Below are 19,727 nucleotides of genomic sequence, written 5' to 3' on the forward strand. Positions count from 1 at the left end.
ACAAAACAAAAATAGCATTGCATGACATAGCATAGCAAAACAAAACATAGCATAAAACAGCATAGCATAACAAAGCATAGCATAACAAAACTTAGCATAGCATACCATACCAAAACATAACATGGCATAGCATAGCAAAACAAAACATAGCATAACAAAGCATAGCATAACACAACAAAACATAGCATAACAAAGCATAGCAAAACACAACAAAACATAGCATAATTAAACACAGCATAGCATAGTATAACAAAAAACAACAAAGCATAACAAAACATAAAATAGCATAGCATAACAAAACACAACAAAATTTTGCATAGCATAGCATAGTATAACAAAACATAGGAAAACATAGCATTACGTTTGATGAACTCATATTAGTGGGCTAGCTAGGTTTAATGGGCAGTGTCTGTAAGCAACTCCGTCAACCCAGAAGCAGTCACCCGGTCACCTTTGCTCTTGTATTGCAGTGGCTTTGTTTATTAAACGGTGCTCATATTTATACTGTTAGCACTTTATTTGTGCAAATTTCAGGGTTCACAAAACTTTGATGAATCGAAATTCACAACTGAGGCTGTTAAGTTCGCGCTATATAAAACCCCAAGGATAAATAAAAAGCATAACCATTTACAATATGAATAGCTCCAACAAATACAAGACCTATTGCAAAGTACAAAACATTGCCATTTAAAATGCCAAGAGCTCCAGCTCCAACAAATGCGAGACCTATTACATTTCCAATGCTTGTTGTTATTTACCTCCCAAAGATGACAATTTTTTGTTTTTATACAATTTACGACCATTTCATTTGCTTTTCATTGTTATATGTACATTTAATAGCCTCTGGAGACCAGCCGCTATTAGGTTGAAAAAACATAATCGTCATCATACTGTAAAGATGAAATATGGGAAGGACAAATCATGGTGGGCAGCGTCCAGAAGGAACTTGGATCAGATATGTATATGTGTTGGAGCAATGATACAGCCTTGTTTTGAGGCATCTCTGCAAATGCATTTTGTCCAAAAGTGTCTGGTTGGTACCAAGCTTGACTTCTGTCCAGGTGTTTATATGTAGTTTGTATATAGCAGCTGTATGGTACATAGAAGATTGTACAAAATGTGCAAGCTTGCCAAATTTTTCCAAAGAAGATTTCTGTTCACATAGTCAAATGCTTTACTGACATTTATCAAACAAGAGTATAGAAGTTGTTTTATGTGGATTTGTTTTTGTATTTATCTTACTTACTTTTAGTCTTAAGGACCAACCTGAAAACATTCTTATTAGAAACCAATGTATATTTATTGCCATGAATAGTGGAACATTGCACACTCTGGTTAATGTGCACTATAAAATGTGCTTAATATACAAAATGTGAGAAATACGAATGCCTAGCTAGGTGTAGTTCAGAAACCTTTAAGAATTTAACATTTGGCAAGCAAGAGGTGGGTCCACAGGAGGCAGGAATCAAGGCTTGACTTGAGGAGCTGATTAGAATAGCAACCTGGCGACAGAATGATTGCTACAAACAAGTTTAAACAGTGGCTAATCTTTGTTTATTATTTCATCACCAAGGAAGGTACATTCTGTACATACGCTCATAGCAAATGTCTGCACATACACTCATGCCCACAGCAATGCCGTTTTTCTCACAGTGTACATAGATAAAGGCTTGGTCTCCACATGGCGTACTCAAAAAGACTTCAGTAGCACTGTTGATACATGCATTCTTTGTACAGCAATTTTAGCTTTTTTGTTAGAAGTCTGTGCATCTCATTCTAATTTGACTAATATTTGATCTGCTGCATTTTGTTGTACTATTAGGTTGAAAAGTATGCCAAATTAGAAAAATCTAAGAAATCTGATGACTCCCAGCCATCTGTCTGGCCAGCCGAGGTGAGTTTCATATTTATTAAAGCTGATCTCCATTTTATTTTTTTACTTGCACACTATAAACATTTATATCTAGGTATCTTCCAGTTGAAGGATGGCATTCTGTGTTTAAAATATGTGTGAAAGGGAGCGTGGCAGACCATGAAGATCATGATTACAGATTCATGAAAATCCAGACGCTGCAGTCTTAAACCATCACAAAAAAAGAATAAAATGCATCTGCATGTATTTTCTTTTTTATTAATACTTCTTATGGATATTTCTTACTGCTGATTTCTCACCTTAAGAAGATTCCCCAGGCTCCAGACTGGGCCTGGAAACTTTTCTTTAGCAGTGCTTTCTCACTCCATAAGTGACACAATGGGGTTCTGTGCAGGTTTTGTTCCACCCCGTAAGTGACCGAGCAGAACCACATTTAAGCACCACACCTGCATCTGCAGACATCTGTTTCTTTCTTTCCACACATTCAAATGTGATCTGGAACTCTACTTCCACTTTTGTTGGTTTTTGATGACTCTGAAAACAAAATTCACTGTCCAGGGGAATGATGTCCCCTCCTTAAACAATGGGAAACAAACAATACTGTGACTGCCGAAAGCATATGCCAGTCATAGATCCATTGAGATCTGTCTTTGGTTCTTGGGTCCAAGGCACAACTCCAAATTGTGCAATGAGTGCATCCTCATGCAGCCAATGGTGGCCCAGGGCTGCCAAGACAATCTGTATGTGATAGAACACGGGAAGAAGTCATGAGCTCCCTCTCCAATATGAGGGTTCGGCCCTGCTTCTACAAGAGGTCATCTACACGACTGGAAGTCTTTTGGAAAGTCAAAGTGGAAGGATAAGAGAGCAAAGCAGAACTTGACCCCATCCCACCACTCTCTTTCAAAAGAGAAGTCATGAGGGGGTAAAGATAGCAGTCGATCTTGCTTTAGACCTCTGATTGAGGAGCCGATTCCACAATTGATCCCGATGTGCCTGAATTCCCCAGGCCATCGGCAATGCATCAGCAGGTCGAGATCTTTAAGGTGGCCGTGCTGCATATCTTTGGTACTCTTCCAGAACTCTCTCCAGTGTACCCCTAGGATCCATAGAGGCTCCTTGTTGGAATACCGCTGATAGATTTATCCTTGGTGCAGTCTGAACCCCGTGGACCCTACAAAGGCTGAGCACTGACCCATGTTAGTTCTTCCATCATTGACACTGTGTGGAGATTGAGTTGCTGCAGTTGACAGTGGTCAGTCTACCACCTGAAGTTGTGGATATCATCCTTGCTGCCTGGCATCCTTCTACGAAGTTCATTTATGCTGGGTGTTGGAACAACTTTGTAGGCTGGTGTTGAGTTTGCAAAACAGACCCTTTGCAAGCTAACATATCAATGTTTTATAGTTTTTTTCTTTGGCCATGCAAGAACTTCCAGTGGACACTATTAAAGGTTGTTTGTTTGCCCTTTTGTTTTTTCGCTTGAGTGAACACCTGGGTACAACTGCCCTACACCATCTTTTTGCAAGACATACTGGTCTGGACTCGGATGGCCTTCTTGTTGAATGTTGTGACTCCTTTCCCCAATGAGCAGTCCATCACTCTCCCAGCATTCTTTGGGCCACCACATCCCTTGAAAGAGGAGAAGTAGCTTCATTAGTTGCACCCCTAAAGAGTTTTAGGTTTTCACATCAATCGTACCAAAGACCACCTATAGGACGATCAGCTTTAAGTGTGGTTCTGTAGAGTGAAGAAAAGAAAGGCTTTGTAGAAAAGAACTCTGGCAAGGTAGTTATTCCCCTGAAATAATATCTTCTAATCTTTTCCCAAAAACAATATACCAGGGCTAAGGCTGTTTCCACTGCATTGGCAAAAGGAGTGCCTGTCCTGAACATGTCAGGCTGCGACGTGGCATCAGTGCACGTGTTTATGAAGCACTATTGCTGTGACAGTCAGGTCTGGTGAGAAGGACAATCGCCTGCTTGATCCTGCAAAACCTTTTGGTTTAAGTCCACTCCACAGACTCTGCTGTGGTATCTATTCTAAAGGTGAGGAATCTGCTTTTAGAAGTATCCATTTGAAGAAATATTTGCTTAGGTTTGGTAATGCTGCTTCTGGTGGATACTCTATCTAACTGCAGATTCCTCACTACCATCCCCACTCCTCAGACTGTGGTGTGGCCTATTTTTGCCATCCAAAAAGTCCCAAATGTTAGATCTACACATTTGTTTTGTCCTCTGCACCCAAGAGCGTAGATAAAGTCAAGCAAGAAACAGAGGTCAGTGCGCAGGGTTGGCTGTTATATGTTGCTCTACTCTGTCACTTCCTGGTCAGAAAAAAGTCTACATGGAGTCACACGGTATGACTAGCACAGGACACAGTTAGGGAAAGTTTCCCTTTCCACTGAGGAACATGACTAAAATTCTAATGATGAGGAATCTATGGTAAACACCCCTCAGCAGACGAAGTGAGAGGAAAGTAGAACAGGCACTGGTTTTAGAGAGGAACTATCTGGGTAGCTGGGAGACATTGCAGGCATAAGGGAAGACTAAGGGGAAGAGGCTGGAGGAGCAGCAACACAACCATGGGGGTAGCCACACATAACAACAATTCAAGAGTACAGAAAGAGCCTGTGCCTTTCTAGATCCCTGAATGTGAAATTATTTTCTGTTTGTGGAACCCTGAACGAGAAAAAACATAAAAAGACAAAATGCAGAACTAGAAATCCCACCTAGCTTGCAGAGTACAGCTGTCTCCAGATTTTCAGGAAAATCATATCCGTAACAACGCATTAGGCTTGTGCTGCGAATGCAACCTGGCTATGGTCGTGGCCTATATCTCTTCCTGTTCACACATTTATTGTCATAACTTGAAGACTGGCAGCTAAGGGTGGGCTTGTCTTAGTCAGCCTCTAAGCACTTGAAGATGACTATTTCTTTGTTGTCCATTCTGGTTTTTTTTCTCAACAAACCAGAATCCAGTCTTCACCTTATGCAGATGGTCCCTTTTTAGGGTCCATACTGTCTTTGAAGGCTTTTTTATCTCAGTGAGTCTAAAGCATTCATGCTACGATCCTCTCTGAGGCTTCTCAATCACCTAACCTTGTGCCTACCCCTTCTGCCTCTTGAACAACATCTGCATTTCAGAACTGGCAGCCCAAGAACTATAATGATGGAGACTTTTCTGCCTGCTCCATGATATATCTTACGGTAGTGACTGATGAATCTTCTATGGGCTGGAAGGTCACCTGAATGATTTGGATATTGAGGTCCCTGGTCTCCTGTGAAGCAGCATGACCATATCCATTATTTAAGAGCTACACAACGTATATCTAGCCCTTAAGGTTTTTCTGCCGTCTAGAGCAGGTCAGCCTAGGTCTTGACAGACAACATGACCTCCATGCTTTGCTGCAATAGTCAAGGTGGACTGGTGTCCTCGATATCTGTCTACAGGATCTGAGGTGGTGGCTTGGCCCACACAAGATGGTCAATTACCTCATGGGTTCTCTGGAAATCAGGGATGACAAGCTCAGCATGACTCGCCTTGCTGATTACTAGTTGCGTCTACTCATCTTCATACAGTTGCATATGCAGTTGCATATGCCATCAGCTGATTGATTAGTTACTGTCAGGAAAAACTGATATCCTCCCTATTTCCCCATGGAATTATCTCAAGGCTATCTAGAAGAGTGTTTTCACCCCTGTCATTGACACCACAGGTCCTGAAGAATGTCAGCAAGTATCTGTATGAGCTCATCCTGGTAGGCCCAAATTGGGTTCACATGGATTGATACCCCGACCTGCCTTATATGAGGATCTGCTATCCACTTTGGCTGCCTCTTTGAAAGACTCGACAGTCCCAATGAGGGTGTGGGGCAAACTTTGTCGTCATCACTGCTGCAAAGATGGGAATGTCAGTCCAGAAATAGACCTTATCGAGGTGGATTATCTTTTGCTTAAAGTTGTATTACTCTGGCCAAAAATGATTTTCCTCAGAGCCTTGGTGCCCATTTCATTAAGGTGAACACTTCAACTAAAGACCTGGCTGGGTGTTCGGGTGTTTTGTACTTCTGTAGGAAAGTGGGTTTTTGCTGTTCCAGTAAGCCCCCCCCCCACTTTTTGCCATACTACTGATGCACTTTCACTTGATGTGCCCTAGGTCCCTGCCAATCAGGTTCCCAGGGCCTGTGTTCTTTCCCCAAAACTAACCCAATTGGCATCTCTGACCACAGGTCAGCCCCTAGTAAATGGTACCACGGGTACCCAGGGCACTGTAACCAGGGAAGTCTGCTAAGGGCTGCAGCACGTATTGTGCCACCCTTAGAGGCCCTGTACCTTTACACACACAGGCTGCCTTTGCAGGCTGCGTGTTTTGGTGCAGAACAAAGTGAAGAGTCGACATGGCACACATCCCTGTGTGCCATGCCTACAACCCACTGCCCTGGCATATGTCAGTCACCCCTCTAGCTGGGTGACCTATGCCAGTGGTGAGGGTATAGGTGCATGAGCACAATACCCCTACAGTGTCTAAGTCCATTTTTAGACATTGTAAGTGCAGTGCTGCCATTAAGAGTATATGGTGCTGGGATCTTGTTATTACGAACTCCATAGCACCATAATGTCTTTACTGAAAACTGGAAAGTTTAGTATCAAATTTCTCAGCACATTACACCCACACTAATGCCAGTGTGGGATTTAATGGAAAATGCACTTAGAGTGCATCTTAGAGATGCCCCCTGAATAAAACAACCAGCCTCTGGTGGGTTCCCTGACTGGTACACACCTGACTGTCACTACGGGACCTGTTTCTCGACCCCTGAGGTGGGAGCCTTTGCTCCCTGAGCCCAGAAACAAAGCCTTTCCTGGGCATAGGTGGTCACATCTCCCCCAGGCCAGGAAGAGCCATCTGTGACCGGAGACCTTCAAAGGCCTTGCTGCCTTTGTAATGCGACCCCCCCAGCCTCTCATGCTCTCAGAAGCAGGCCCCCTTCCTGTCTCCCCTCCTTTTCGGCAGGAAGACAGGTGGGAAAAACTAGCACAGCCTAGAAGGTGTGCCCACCTCTGCCAACCCCAACCCTCAGGTGGGGGAGGCGAGGTGAAGATCACTTTTCAGTGCCCATCATCTTGCAGATGGCTGGCACTCTTCAATCAGGATTAGGGTTTGTGCCCACTCCCCCATGTGGGGTGTGCACACCAAGGGTGTAGTCACCCTAAGGTAAGTAGGAAAAAAAGGACTGGGCGCTCACTGCTCCACATCTTAGCTGGGTTGCCCCTATGCATTCTGGGTCATGCAGTTCGTGTGTCTTCGCAAATGAACAAAAGTTCATCAGTATTTCACCAAGATTGGTGCAAGTAAGTACTTCGTGTCTCCAGGTATCTCTAGACACGAGACATGGCTCGTGTTTCAGGATAATATCCTTCATCAGTAGAGATCGGTTCCGAGGCCGCTGAGTAGGCTGCCCAACAACAATCACAGGCTTAAGGTCAGTAACCCATTGGCTACTGACCTAGAGACCCCTAAAACGCCCCCTAAATACAGTATTATGGGGCAGCCCTGAATCATGAAGACAGATTCCCGTAACCTAAGCAGGACGAAAGAAGACGCCCAGCAGAGGAGACTGCAGAGAAGAACTGACTTGGCCCCAGCCCTAATGGCCCGTCTGCAGTTTCCAGAGATCCTGCGCCAAAAGTAGACTTGTCCTGCAGTTAGTGATCTCCAGAACCCCAGGTCGGACTGACTCCCCTCAACAAAGACTGGATCTCCTGTGAACAGCAGCTCTGTTAAAAAGAAACCGACAAGAAAGAATCCACCCTGCTGTGGACAAAGAAACCCAATATCTGGAACCACCACTGCACCCGACGCCTATGGCCTGAGTCAGAGTGGCCCACTTGTCCCAGCGAGGTCCCTAGCGCTCCAGAGTCCGAGTCCACCCTGGGTTGACTCCTCCAGGACTCCCCCCACATCACCTGCAGCCTTTGCACGGAGACCCCCCCAACCGCTAGTGGCCCGGTAAAGTAAAATCCGACCTCAAAAAACACACCTGCATCCAGCCGCCCTACGACCTGGACAAGAGTACCCGAGGTGCACCTATGTCCCTGAGCCCTCCAACTTACTGCCCAGCTGTTGGTTCCTCTCGGAAGTCTTCCAGGACCAAGCCTTCAGCTAAAAACCCAAACCCGCAATCCCCATTGTAAACAATAGGGCACCCGACGTCAAAACAGCACCCTGCACCCACCTGTCCCTGAGCTGCTGCAGGTGCACTTTGTGTGCTAAACCAGATCTCCCTTTACCCTGAGCCTAACACCAGGAGCTTTGCTCCCACAACCTTGTGGCCTGCTCGTGAGCAGCTACCAACCAGAGGCCCCTCACCCCCCATTGGATAACATTGGGACTCAGCACTCTGCACCCGGCCTCCCTAGTGCAGCTGAGGGTGCTTTGAGAGTGCATCCCTGAGCCTGGGAACCGTGTTTCCAGACCTATTTGATGTGCAAAACATCCCAAATCTACGGTATTGTTTCGTTTGCATACTTCGACGGGATAACTCTTCAATCCCCCGGTTCCGGTCATCGACGCGGGCCGCCAGGGGTAACAATGCCATTCGGGCCTACATTTAATGGAAGGGACTCAGTTTAAAAAATGCCTCCAGTGTGGAGCTAAAGTTCCACACAGCGACCATCACAAGGTATGCAAGCTTTGTCTCTCGCCTAAACACTAAGAAAAACATTGCCAGGCCTGCGCCTCTTTTCGATCCAAGAAAACTATCCTTGATTGCCGGGCCAGAAGATATCTTAAATGAAGGCCCCACGTCTCCAAGGCAGAGGATTCAGAGGAGCTTGATATCGTATCCGAGGTCGATGATGACTACAATGACCACATCACTCCAAGGTCAACGAGTGAGTACAACTGCGCCTGACCCTACCCCACCCAAAAAGAAGGCACTGGTCAGAACTTCGCCTGAACGCCTGAGTTGAGACTGAAAGAACACTTCAGAAGCCCCACCTCCAGGCCCTGCTCCCAAGACAGAAGAAAAGCCTTCCGGCGGCTCGGGATATAGCAAGCCGCACATCAGTGCCCAAAAAGCACGTCTGTACCAAAAACAGGAACATATCTCGCTGTTGCTAAAAAGGACTCTGCACCAAGTACTTTGGCACTGAAAAACCAAAAGGCCTCAGAAGCGAAGACACTTCGGATCCAAAAAAGATTTCGGACTCGACACCGAAGCTGAAGGACATAAAAACCCCGTCTAAGGCTCCAGACAAACCTGAACCACGTCCTGAACAGAAAAAATTGGCGCCTAAAGCACACCCCAATGAGGAGGAACTGTTTCTACCAGATCCCATCGATCCAAAACAGAAAACACTGCATGTTGACCCTAAAACAAGCCATATTATCAGTACCCCCTCGAACAAAAGAAGATTCAACACCCCTCACGTTCCCGAGGTGCCTGTGAAGAAAATAGACTGTGACACTTCACCATTTAGACCCTCTTCTCCTGTTCTTCCTACTGAGCCTTCCTCTCCTCCAAAGTCTCCTATACTTCCTCCATACTCTCCACCACCACAGGATGATGATGACCTAGTGGGTGGGGGTGTAAAAAATGACCCCTTCAATGATGCTGATGATGACACTGACATACCACAGGGCACATGAGACTACTACAATGATACTGTAGATCCTCCAGACCTTCCTGATCCAGAGGCATACCCAACCAGAAGAAAGCAGCTAAAAACCTGGCTATTCGATAAGTAATGCACCCACCCTCCCCCAAGCGCCTTGAGACCCTCTGGGTGAGTAGTGCGCTATACAAATTACTGAACTTGAACCAGACCATCTCCCCCCAGATGACAACATTGGCTTTAGTCAGCTCATTGATAGGGCTACCCAATATCATGGCGTGTAAATACATTCGGACCCCACAGAGTAGGACTTCCTGGTAGACACTTTTGCACAGTCACAAAGGACAGTACAAAAATTACCCATGCCTAAAGGTGTCATTAAGCATGCTCTAGACATCTTCAAAGACCCCGTCAGGACCAGGATTCTCAATCCTTGGATTGATAAAAAGTATAAACCCGCCCCTAATGATCCGACCTACATTAAAGGTCCACTCCTCTTAGGTTCCCTTGTAGTGACCAATGCTAGGAAGCGGGCCAACTCACAAACCTCCAGTGATGCCCCACCTCCAGACAAAGAGTCAAAACTGCTAGACGCTTCCGGCAAACGAGTTGCCTCCCAAGCAGCGAATCACTGGAGGATAGCTAATGCACGAGCATTACTTGCCAGATACGATAGGGCTCACTGCGACATGCTTGATGGCCTAATGAGGCATTTGCCTGACCAATACAAGGACAAAGCCAATGATTGGATACAGGAGGGCAAGTTAATAACAAACGCATCCATTAAATGTGCCCTCGATGCAGCAGACACTGCATCTAGATCAATCAATACTAGTTTGTTACTGCGAAGACCTGCATGGTTGCGCATTTCTGGCTTCAAACAAGAAGTGCAAGCTACTATCCTTAATCAGCCGTTCAATCGGGAACAACTTTTTGGCCCAGCGGTAGACACAACATTAGAGAAAATGAAAAAAAGACACTTGAGACTGCAAAATCTATGGGTGCATTACAGTCTCCGTCTACACGAGGCTCCTTTCGTCGCTCCTTTTATAGGGGTGCATCCAAAAACATCAGTACAGACCCTGCTTCCTCCGCCTACAAAAGTCCCACACAAACATCTCCCAACCAGGGATATTTCAGAGGTGGGTACAGGGGAAATAACAATAAAGGGAGAGGCCGAGGTAACAATACTTGCACATCCTCCACTAACAGTGTTTTCCCTCCAGCCCATTCTACTTCGGTCGGAGGGAGCCTTCACAGTTCCTACCTGTCTGGAATTCCATCACTACAGACAAGTGGGTAAGACAAATTATCCAGTATGGTTACTGCCTGGAGCTTACTGCAACTCCCCCCATCATACCGCCCAAACAGGGTCAAATATCTACGGAACATCTAATGCTCCTCAAACAGGAAGTTCTCTCACTGCTTCAAAAGCATGCAATAGAACCCGTTCCCCTAGAGCATCAAGGGATGGGAGTTTACTCCCTATATTTTTTTAACCCCCCCCCCCCAAAAAAAAGGACAGTACTCTCAGACCAATACAGGACCTCAGACCTCTCAACTTCTACGTACCGTCAGATCACTTTCATATGATCACTCTTCAACAAGTCATTCCACTACTTCAACAAGGCAACTTCCTTACAGCATTAGATCACAAGGACGCCTACTTCCATATGCCCATACACCCTGCTCACAGGAAATATCTAATATTCACAGGGAAAGGACAACAGTATCAGTTCAAGGTTCTCCCATTTGGGGTTACCACAGCACCCAGGGTCTTCACAAAGTCACGCGGTGGTAGCTGCACACTTGCAAAGACAGCAAATCCATGTGTTTCAATACCTGGACAACTGGCTGATAAAAGCCAAGTCACACAGTCAGTGTGTTCATCACACTCACCAAATAATTCTACTGCTACACCACTTGGGGTTCACATTCAACCACGCCAAGTCACAACGGCAGCCCTCCTACCTACATCAGTACTTAGGGGCCACCATAGACACTTCCAAAGCTCCAGCATACCCCGATCCATCCAGGATAGCAAGTATGCAAACCCTCATCACAAAATTTCAACCACAACACTCCCTTCCAGCTCAAGTGTTTATGCAGCTCAGAGGAATGATGGCTTCTTGTATTATCATAGTACCTCACGCAAGAGTTCAGATACGGCCCTTACAAGAATGGTTAGCACGTCAGTGGAATCGGGCTCAAGGTCAACTTACAGATCTGGTGTTGGTGGACAGCCGCACACATCTCTCTCTGCAGTAGCGGAACACACAAAACCTTTCCAGAGGGCGGCCGTTCGTAGAGCCTATTCCACAGATAGTGCTAACAGCGGATGCATCGCTCACCGGCTGGGGAGCCCATCTCTTAAACCATACAATTCAGGGTAAGTGGATCACCTAAAAAAACTGCTCCACATCATTCACATAGAATTACTAGCAATATTTCTAGTGTTAAAGTCGTTTCAAGCACATCTTCTCAACAAAACTGTCCTAGTCCACACGGACAATATGACAGCAATGTATTACATACAAAAATAAGGAGGAATGCACTTGTTGCAGCTGTCTCAGCTAGCACAAAGTTTATGGAGATGGGCCATTCCACAAAATATATATCTTCTGGCAGAACATATTTCAGGAGTGCACAATCAGATTGCGGATCTGCTCAGTCGTCAAACACAGCAGATCCACAAATGGGAACTTCAACCGTTTTTCCACAAGTGGGGCCACCCAGAAATAGATCTGTGCGCCACACACGCAAATGCAAAATGCCCAACCTTCGCCGCCAGGTTTCCACACCCGTTGTCCCAGGGCAATGCAATATGGATGAAATGGTCAGGCAGATTTGCATACACTTTTCTGCCACTCCCACTCATTCCACTAGTAGTACACAAGCTCAAGCAACAGTCTCTCAAAATGATCATAGTTGCTCCAACATGGGCACGACAACCATGTTTCACAACACTCCTTGAACTCTCAGTAGTTCCACACCAAAAATTACATCGCTCCCCAAGACTCCTAACGCAGAACCATGGAGAGATAAGGCACCCAGATCCAGCATAACTGAATCTAGCGATCTGGCTCCTGAAGTCCTAGAATTTGGTTACCTTAACCTCCCACCAGACTGTATGAACATTATCAAAGAAGCCAGATGCCCTACTACTAGAGCATGCTATGCAGCCAATGAAAGCGTTTCGTAATTTACTGCAATCACAACAAAATTGACCCGCTGGATGCTTCAATTCAGAACATCACTTGCTATTTATCCAGTATTTGGGTGTCTTTCATAGATTCACATGCCTGAATCATTCCCCGTCGTCGAGACGGGAGCCTCCGGTACATAAAAAAGTAATGTCCTAAGACATACATAAAGAGAATAGGTCTAAGGGTCTAACCTTAGTAACCTATCTAGGTCCTTATGCAGGAAGGACCAAATAGAGTAGGCTCCAGGGTCCCACCTTGGTAGCCTATCTGTGTCCTTTTGTAAAAAAAGGACCAAAACAAAAGGAACAACCAATCAGCTACTACCTCCCTCTAGAACCTTCCTGTGAGGAGCCTCAGTCTCTCAGATTTTCTACCGCACGTTGTGCTAGGGAGTCTCCACCTGAGTTCTCCTCAGGAATATCGTATTTTCTCCAAACTTCACAGTTTTTTCGACTTTCTACTATGGCTGACGTCAAGAAAAGAGCACTTTTCCGTCCCTGTGCCTCCTGTGGTAAACTAAGGCTCCACGTGGACGACGAACATGAGGAATGCCTGTATTGCCTCTACCCTCACCACAAGACCATCGACTGCAAGATTTGCCGTAAGTTCTCCGTCAAAACCCAGAAAGACCGGGAAGGGAGACTTCTTATCTGGCTGAACAGGCTCAAAGACAAACCGACCGACCTCATTTCCGAGGGTGGGAGCATGTCGGTCGCCTCACAACTTTCCCTGAAGAGGCCTAGGGCTTCCTCGCCTGGCCACTCAGCGACCCCTCCTAAGAGGTCTAAAAAGGCTTCAGAGGGCAAGCCTGCCGTATCTAGCAAGGACCTTCCTGTCCCTAGGAAGCAACCACTGCTTACGGTGACGACGGCGCAATCGGCGACCACCTCATCGCCTAAAACCGTCTCAACATCGACGACGACGGTATCGACGACGATGGCATCGTCGGCGTCCTCCTCATCGACGACTCTAACCTACTCGTCGTCAGCAGGACGACCGATTTCATCCTCCGCACCGTCGACGACAAGACCGTCGACGAGGACATCGACGACGGCACCGTCGACGAGGGCGTCGACGACAGCACCGTCGACGAAGACGTCGACGACGACACCGTCGACGAAAGTCACACCGTCGACGAAGCCGTCGACGAGGGACACTCCGTCGACGAAGGGCGCTCCGTCGACGGCGGCGCCGACGACGAAGCAGTCGACGAAGGAAACGCTGCTTAAAGCTCCGTCGACGAGAGGGTCGTCGACGGATGCACCGTCGACGAAGACTATACCGACGGCTACTGGTACCTGGAAAGAATCCGAGCTCTTGTCACACGCAATGGACGCTCAGACTTCCCATGTCTCCATTAGGATCACCAAAAGGCAGATCACTCCGGAGATGACCTCACCTAGTAAGGTCCAACAGCTGACACCATCCTGCTTCTTACAGGACCAGGAGCCGGAGGAGGAGGAGGAGTTTACCCAAGCCACTAGTCCTTCCGACCTAATTGTCAAGTGCCAGAGTACGGACGAAGAGCAGGAGGTTGAGGAATCGACCCCTCCAGTAGTGCCTACCCAAGTCCACACCCAGGTGACCCCAATGGTGTGCTTGCCGGCCTCATTGGTTGCAGACTTGAGCTTTCTCGTCCAAGACTACAAACTGCGGTTTCCGCAGAAAGCCACCCCTACTGTCCCACCAACCCCGCAGCCATCTGTGCCCGTTCCTGCACAAGGGACAAGACCTAGGCCCCCTCCACTGGTCCTTCCTAGGACACAGGACCCTGCTCAAGACCCTATCTCGTCCGAGGAAGAGGACAGAGAACATGAAGAAGGGGAAGTCCGAGATGATGATACGGACGTGGATGCGGACCAGGACTATGTTACTCACTCTCCAGCCTCTCCGGAGCCACAATCTTCTGAGTCTCCACCTGCTGATATTGGAGGTTTCCATAACCTCATGGAAAGGGCTGCCAAAAGGTTCCATATGTCAATGGAATCTCAGGAAACTGAATGTTTCCTCTATGACTTTAAAGAACCAACTAAGAAAACTACTAGATCGATTCCGATCATTGATTATCTACTCAAACAGGGCAAGCAGCTCATGCAATCTCCAGCTTCCCTACAGGTAATCGTACCCAAACTGGATAAAAAGTACAGAGCTACGTCTTCAGCTCCAGCATGCCTCACGGGTCACCCCAAGGCGGACTCTGTGGTCACCCAGGCGGCGCAGAAGAACTCGCGTAACCCTGCATCACCTTTATCGACACCACCAGATAAAGAAGGCAGGAAGTTAGATGCAGTTGGGAAACGCTTTTCCACTACCTCTGCGACAACGGTGAAAATTGCCAATTCCATCGCCCTTCTTGGGCGTTACAACCGCCAACTCTGGGCGGACATCGCGCCCTACATTGCCGACCTGCCGGAAGATGCTAAAGCGGAGGCACACTCGCTCCTCCTTGAGGGCCAAACATCGGCCTCAGAACTGATAGACTGCGCCATTGACGTGGCCATGACTGGATTCAGACAGCTGGCGGGAGCCGCTGTCCTGCGACGCCAAGGCTGGCTTAAAGCCACCTCTTTCAGACAGGAGGTCCAGACCAAGATCTTAGATATGCCCTATGATGGCGATCACCTATTCGGCGAGAAGATTGACGAAGCCCTCACTGCAATTAAAAAGGACACTGACACAGCCAGAGCCCTGGGCACTCTGCAATCTCGCACTCAGTCCTTTCGTGCCAACAGGGGGAGGGGACAATCCTCCTATAGAGGATCTTATCAAAACAAATCCTCTTACTCTTACTCTCAGGGTAAAACGCAATTTCAACAGCGCCAAAACCAGTCGGGACGTCAGTCCTCCTTCAATAAATCGTCCTACAGAGGGAAAGGACAGAAGAGACCAGCAGGCAATCGACAATGACTTTTCCAATTGGCCAGCCCCTCCACCATCGCTTCCCTTGCGACTTGGAGGGAAGCTTTCCTTTTACCTTCAAAACTGGCGGCAAATAACGACAGACCGGTGGGTTCTACAACTCCTTCAATTCGGCCACTCTCTAGAATTCCTCTCAAACCCTCCTCAGACACCACCTGTCAAGCGTCCTCACAGACACCTGCGGCTGCTTCGGCAAGAACTAACATCCATGCTCCAGAAAGGCGCGATAGAAAAAGTTCCACACGCCCAGATGGGGGAGGGCTTCTATTCCCACTTCTTCCTCATCCACAAGAAGGGGAAGAAATGGCGTCCAATTCTCGACTTAAGAGCCCTCAACGTGTTTCTCAAGAAGCAATCGTTTCGAATGGTCACGCTACAGGAGATCCTGGGACTCCTGGAAAAAGGCGATTACATGACATCACTCGACCTACAGGACGCCTATTACCACATCCCTATCCTCAAGGGTCACAGAAAGTTCCTAAGGTTTGCAGTCGCAGGGATACACTACCAATTCCGCGTACTCCCCTTCGGCCTCAAATCTGCTCCAAGGATCTTTACGAAATGCCTTTCTCCGGTCGCAGCCTATCTCCGCCAGCAGGGACACCAGGTCTTCCCTTACCTGGACGACTGGCTGGTAAAAGCTCCGTCGAGAGCAGCCGCAGCTGCATCTTCCAGCGCCTGTCTGCATCTTTTCCGCCGCCTTGGACTGACCCTCAACAGGGAAAAGTCATCCCTGACACCAGCTCGAGTCATCACCTTCCTAGGAGCTACCCTGGACACGGATTGCACGAAGGCCTTTCCATCACAGGAGAGAAAGTCGAAACTCATCTCCTTGGCCAAGTCAGTGGCATCCAAACAGTCTCTGACCGTCCGCCTCTTCAAATCGCTCCTTGGCATGATGTCGTCATGTATCCTTCTCATCCCTCACTGCCGCCTAAAAATGCGCCCCCTTCAGGAAGAACTGTCAAAACAATGGACACAAGCGAAGGGATCCTTCGAGGACCGCTTACGAGTCACTCAACATCTAATCAACAGTCTACAATGGTGGACTTCAGACAAACACCTGTCGCAAGGACTACCGTTCCTGCTTCCGGCGCAACCACATATCATCACCACGGATGCATCCTTGGAGGGCTGGGGTGCAGTCCTACAAGAACTGCAGACCAACGGAAAATGGTCGCCACAGGAGTCCAAGCTCCACATCAACATTCTAGAGCTACGGGCGGTCTTCCTGGCGCTCCAATCGTTCCTCCCGCGCATCAGAAACTCCCCAGTGCTAGTCAGGACGGACAACACCACGACTATGCACTACCTGAACAAACAGGGTGGGACGCGCTCGCTATCTCTCTCTCGAGAATCTCAGAGAGTTTGGAACTGGCTTCTACAACATGGCATCACCCTCAAAGCCGAATACGTTCCAGGCAAGGACAATGTCCTGGCGGACGCCCTCAGCAGAGAACAGTCCCTATCCCACGAATGGGAGTTAGACGAGAGTGCATTGAACCACATCTTCACGAAGTGGGGGACACCACAGATAGACCTCTTCGCCACCAGGGAGAACGCCAGATGCCCAAGCTTCGCAAGCAGGCTTCCCCAACCAGGAACTCTAGGGAATGCATTTTCAATAGCTTGGCAGAACGTGTTTGCTTACGCCTTTCCGCCATTCCCACTGATACCCAGAGTAATCAGGAAAATGAAATCGGAGCCCTGCACTCTAATCCTCATCGCCCCATCCTGGCCGAGGCAGCACTGGTACACGGAGCTCCACCGTCTATCCGTCCACCCACCTCTTCGTCTTCACAGTCACCCAACCCTGCTCACGATGTCTCACGGGCAGGTTCTCCACCCGAACCTGGGCCCTCTGAAATTGTCAGCCTGGCTCCTGACTACCGTGAGTTCAGCCATCTAAACATCCCACAAGAGTGCAAAGATGTCCTGTCCAACGCCAGAGCTAACAGCACAAAAAAGACCTATACTCTCAAGTGGAAACGCTTCTGCATCTGGTGTGAAAAGGAGGGTCTACACCCCTTCCGGGTCACTCCCCAACAACTCCTGCCATACCTTCTACACCTGGCGCACTCAGGCCTGGCCCATGCGTCCATCAAGGTCCACTTGGCAGCGATTTCTAGGTTCACTCGAACTTCTAGGGGCCCCTCTCTGTGGGCGGACAGACTCATTAAGCAATTTCTGAAAGGCCTCTTTAGGTCCTTCCCTAGACCAAAACCTGTCCCTCCAACGTGGCAGCTCAACATAGTTCTTCACCAGCTGATGAAACATCCCTTCGAACCTATCCACAAGTCTGACATAAAATTCCTGTCGTGGAAGACAGCCCTCCTACTTGCTCTGACCTCGGCCAGAAGAGTAGGCGAGCTACAGGCCCTTTCCGTCCAGGACCCATTCCTTCAATTCAAGGAGGACAGAGTCATCCTGCGTACCAACCCACGTTTCATACCCAATGTCCCTTCGGACTTCCATCTTAATGAGCCGGTGGTTCTTAAATCATTCTTTCCGAACCCATCTACCCCGGCTGAGAGATCACTGCACTCTTTAGACCTTCAAAGATGCCTAAAATTCTATCTTGACAGAACAAGACAATTCAGGAAGTCATCCCAACTCTTTGTCGCATTCAGCAGGCCTAGGAAAGGCATGCCCTTAACTAAACAGAGCATATCACGATGGATCTCCTCAGCCATAACTCTCTGCCACGAGAAGGCAGGAAGACCTCTGGACTCACGGGCCAAAGCCCACTCCACCAGAGCCATGTCTACGTCTGCGGCACTATTTGCTGGAGTGCCACTCCTAGACATATGTAGAGCGGCGACCTGGAAGTCCCCGCATACCTTCACCAGGCACTACTGCTTGGACGCTGAGCTGACGAAAGACGCAGCAGTGGGCAGAGCAGTGCTTCGCCATCTATTCCAGTGAGGTGAGCCCTCCTACTTCCCACCATCCTTGACTGGTATGCACATTTCTTTGTTACTAGATTCTGCATGACATTGTATGCTGTTGTTTTTTTCCTACAGTCACAAATGTTCATTTCTTGCAGTAATATACTGTCTGTATCTTCACAGAATGTGCATATTGTATTGCTTGCTACTCTGATTCAGGCATGTGAATCTATGAAAGACACCCAAATACTGGATAAGAAATGCGTTACTTACCTGTAACTGCAGTTATCCAGTATTAGTGTCTTTCATAGATTCACATGCACCCTCCCGCCTCCCCTGGAAGGACTCACCTCTCTCTACAGGTTTACACCTATCCAACTTGGTGCGTACGAAAATCTGAGAGACTGAGGCTCCTCACAGGAAGGTTCTAGAGGGAGGTAGTAGCTGATTGGTTGTTCCTTTTGTTTTGGTCCTTTTTTTACAAAAGGACACAGATAGGCTACCAAGGTGGGACCCTGGAGCCTACTCTATTTGGTCCTTCCTGCATAAGGACCTAGATAGGTTACTAAGGTTAGACCCTTAGACCTATTCTCTTTATGTATGTCTTAGGACATTACTTTTTTATGTACCGGAGGCTCCCGTCTCGACGACGGGGAATGATTCAGGCATGTGAATCTATGAAAGACACTAATACTGGATAACTGCAGTTACAGGTAAGTAACGCATTTCTTACTGCATCTACAAAGATGTAATCGAGCTTACTCAGCCATAAGATTACATCTGGCTGCCCTTGCCGCCTACCTACAAAACAGACAACATTGTTCAGAGTACCTGCTATCAAAGCTTTTATGGAAGGCCTTAAAAGGATAATTCCTCCCACACTGCCACCCTCTCCAGAGTGGAATCTAAACATTGTACTTACTAGGCTCATGGGTCCTCCATTTGAACCTTTACACAAATGCGAACTGCAGTTCCTTACATGGAAAGTAGCTTTCCTTGTCGCAATCACCTCTCTCAGTAGACTAAGTGAGATCCAGGCTTTAACCACACTAGAATCATTCTTACAAATACATCGTAACAAGGTGGTTCTTTGAACCAATCCAAAATTCCTTCCCAAAGTAATCTCTGCTTTTTATCTTTATCAATCTGTAGCGCTACCAGTGTTCTTTCAAAACCCAGATTCTGTAGCAGAGAGAGCTCTTCACACACTAGACGTAAAAAGAGC

General features: G+C 47.6%; 1 protein-coding gene across 4 annotated transcripts in view; it reads left to right on the plus strand.

Annotated features, from left to right (window-relative positions):
* SUPT20H (SPT20 homolog, SAGA complex component) overlaps positions 1 to 19,727 on the plus strand; it is a 447,817-nt gene that overhangs the window by 184,265 nt on the left and 243,825 nt on the right. For all 4 annotated transcript variants that reach the window (XM_086935080.1, XM_086935082.1, XM_086935081.1 and 1 more), the window contains exon 14: positions 1,823 to 1,894. In XM_086935080.1, coding sequence (XP_086791206.1) covers positions 1,823 to 1,894 — 72 coding nt within the window. The remainder of the gene's footprint in view (positions 1 to 1,822; positions 1,895 to 19,727) is intronic.

Source organism: Lissotriton vulgaris, chromosome 8, assembly GCF_964263255.1.
Source record: "Lissotriton vulgaris chromosome 8, aLisVul1.2, whole genome shotgun sequence".
Lineage (NCBI taxonomy): Eukaryota > Metazoa > Chordata > Amphibia > Caudata > Salamandridae > Lissotriton > Lissotriton vulgaris.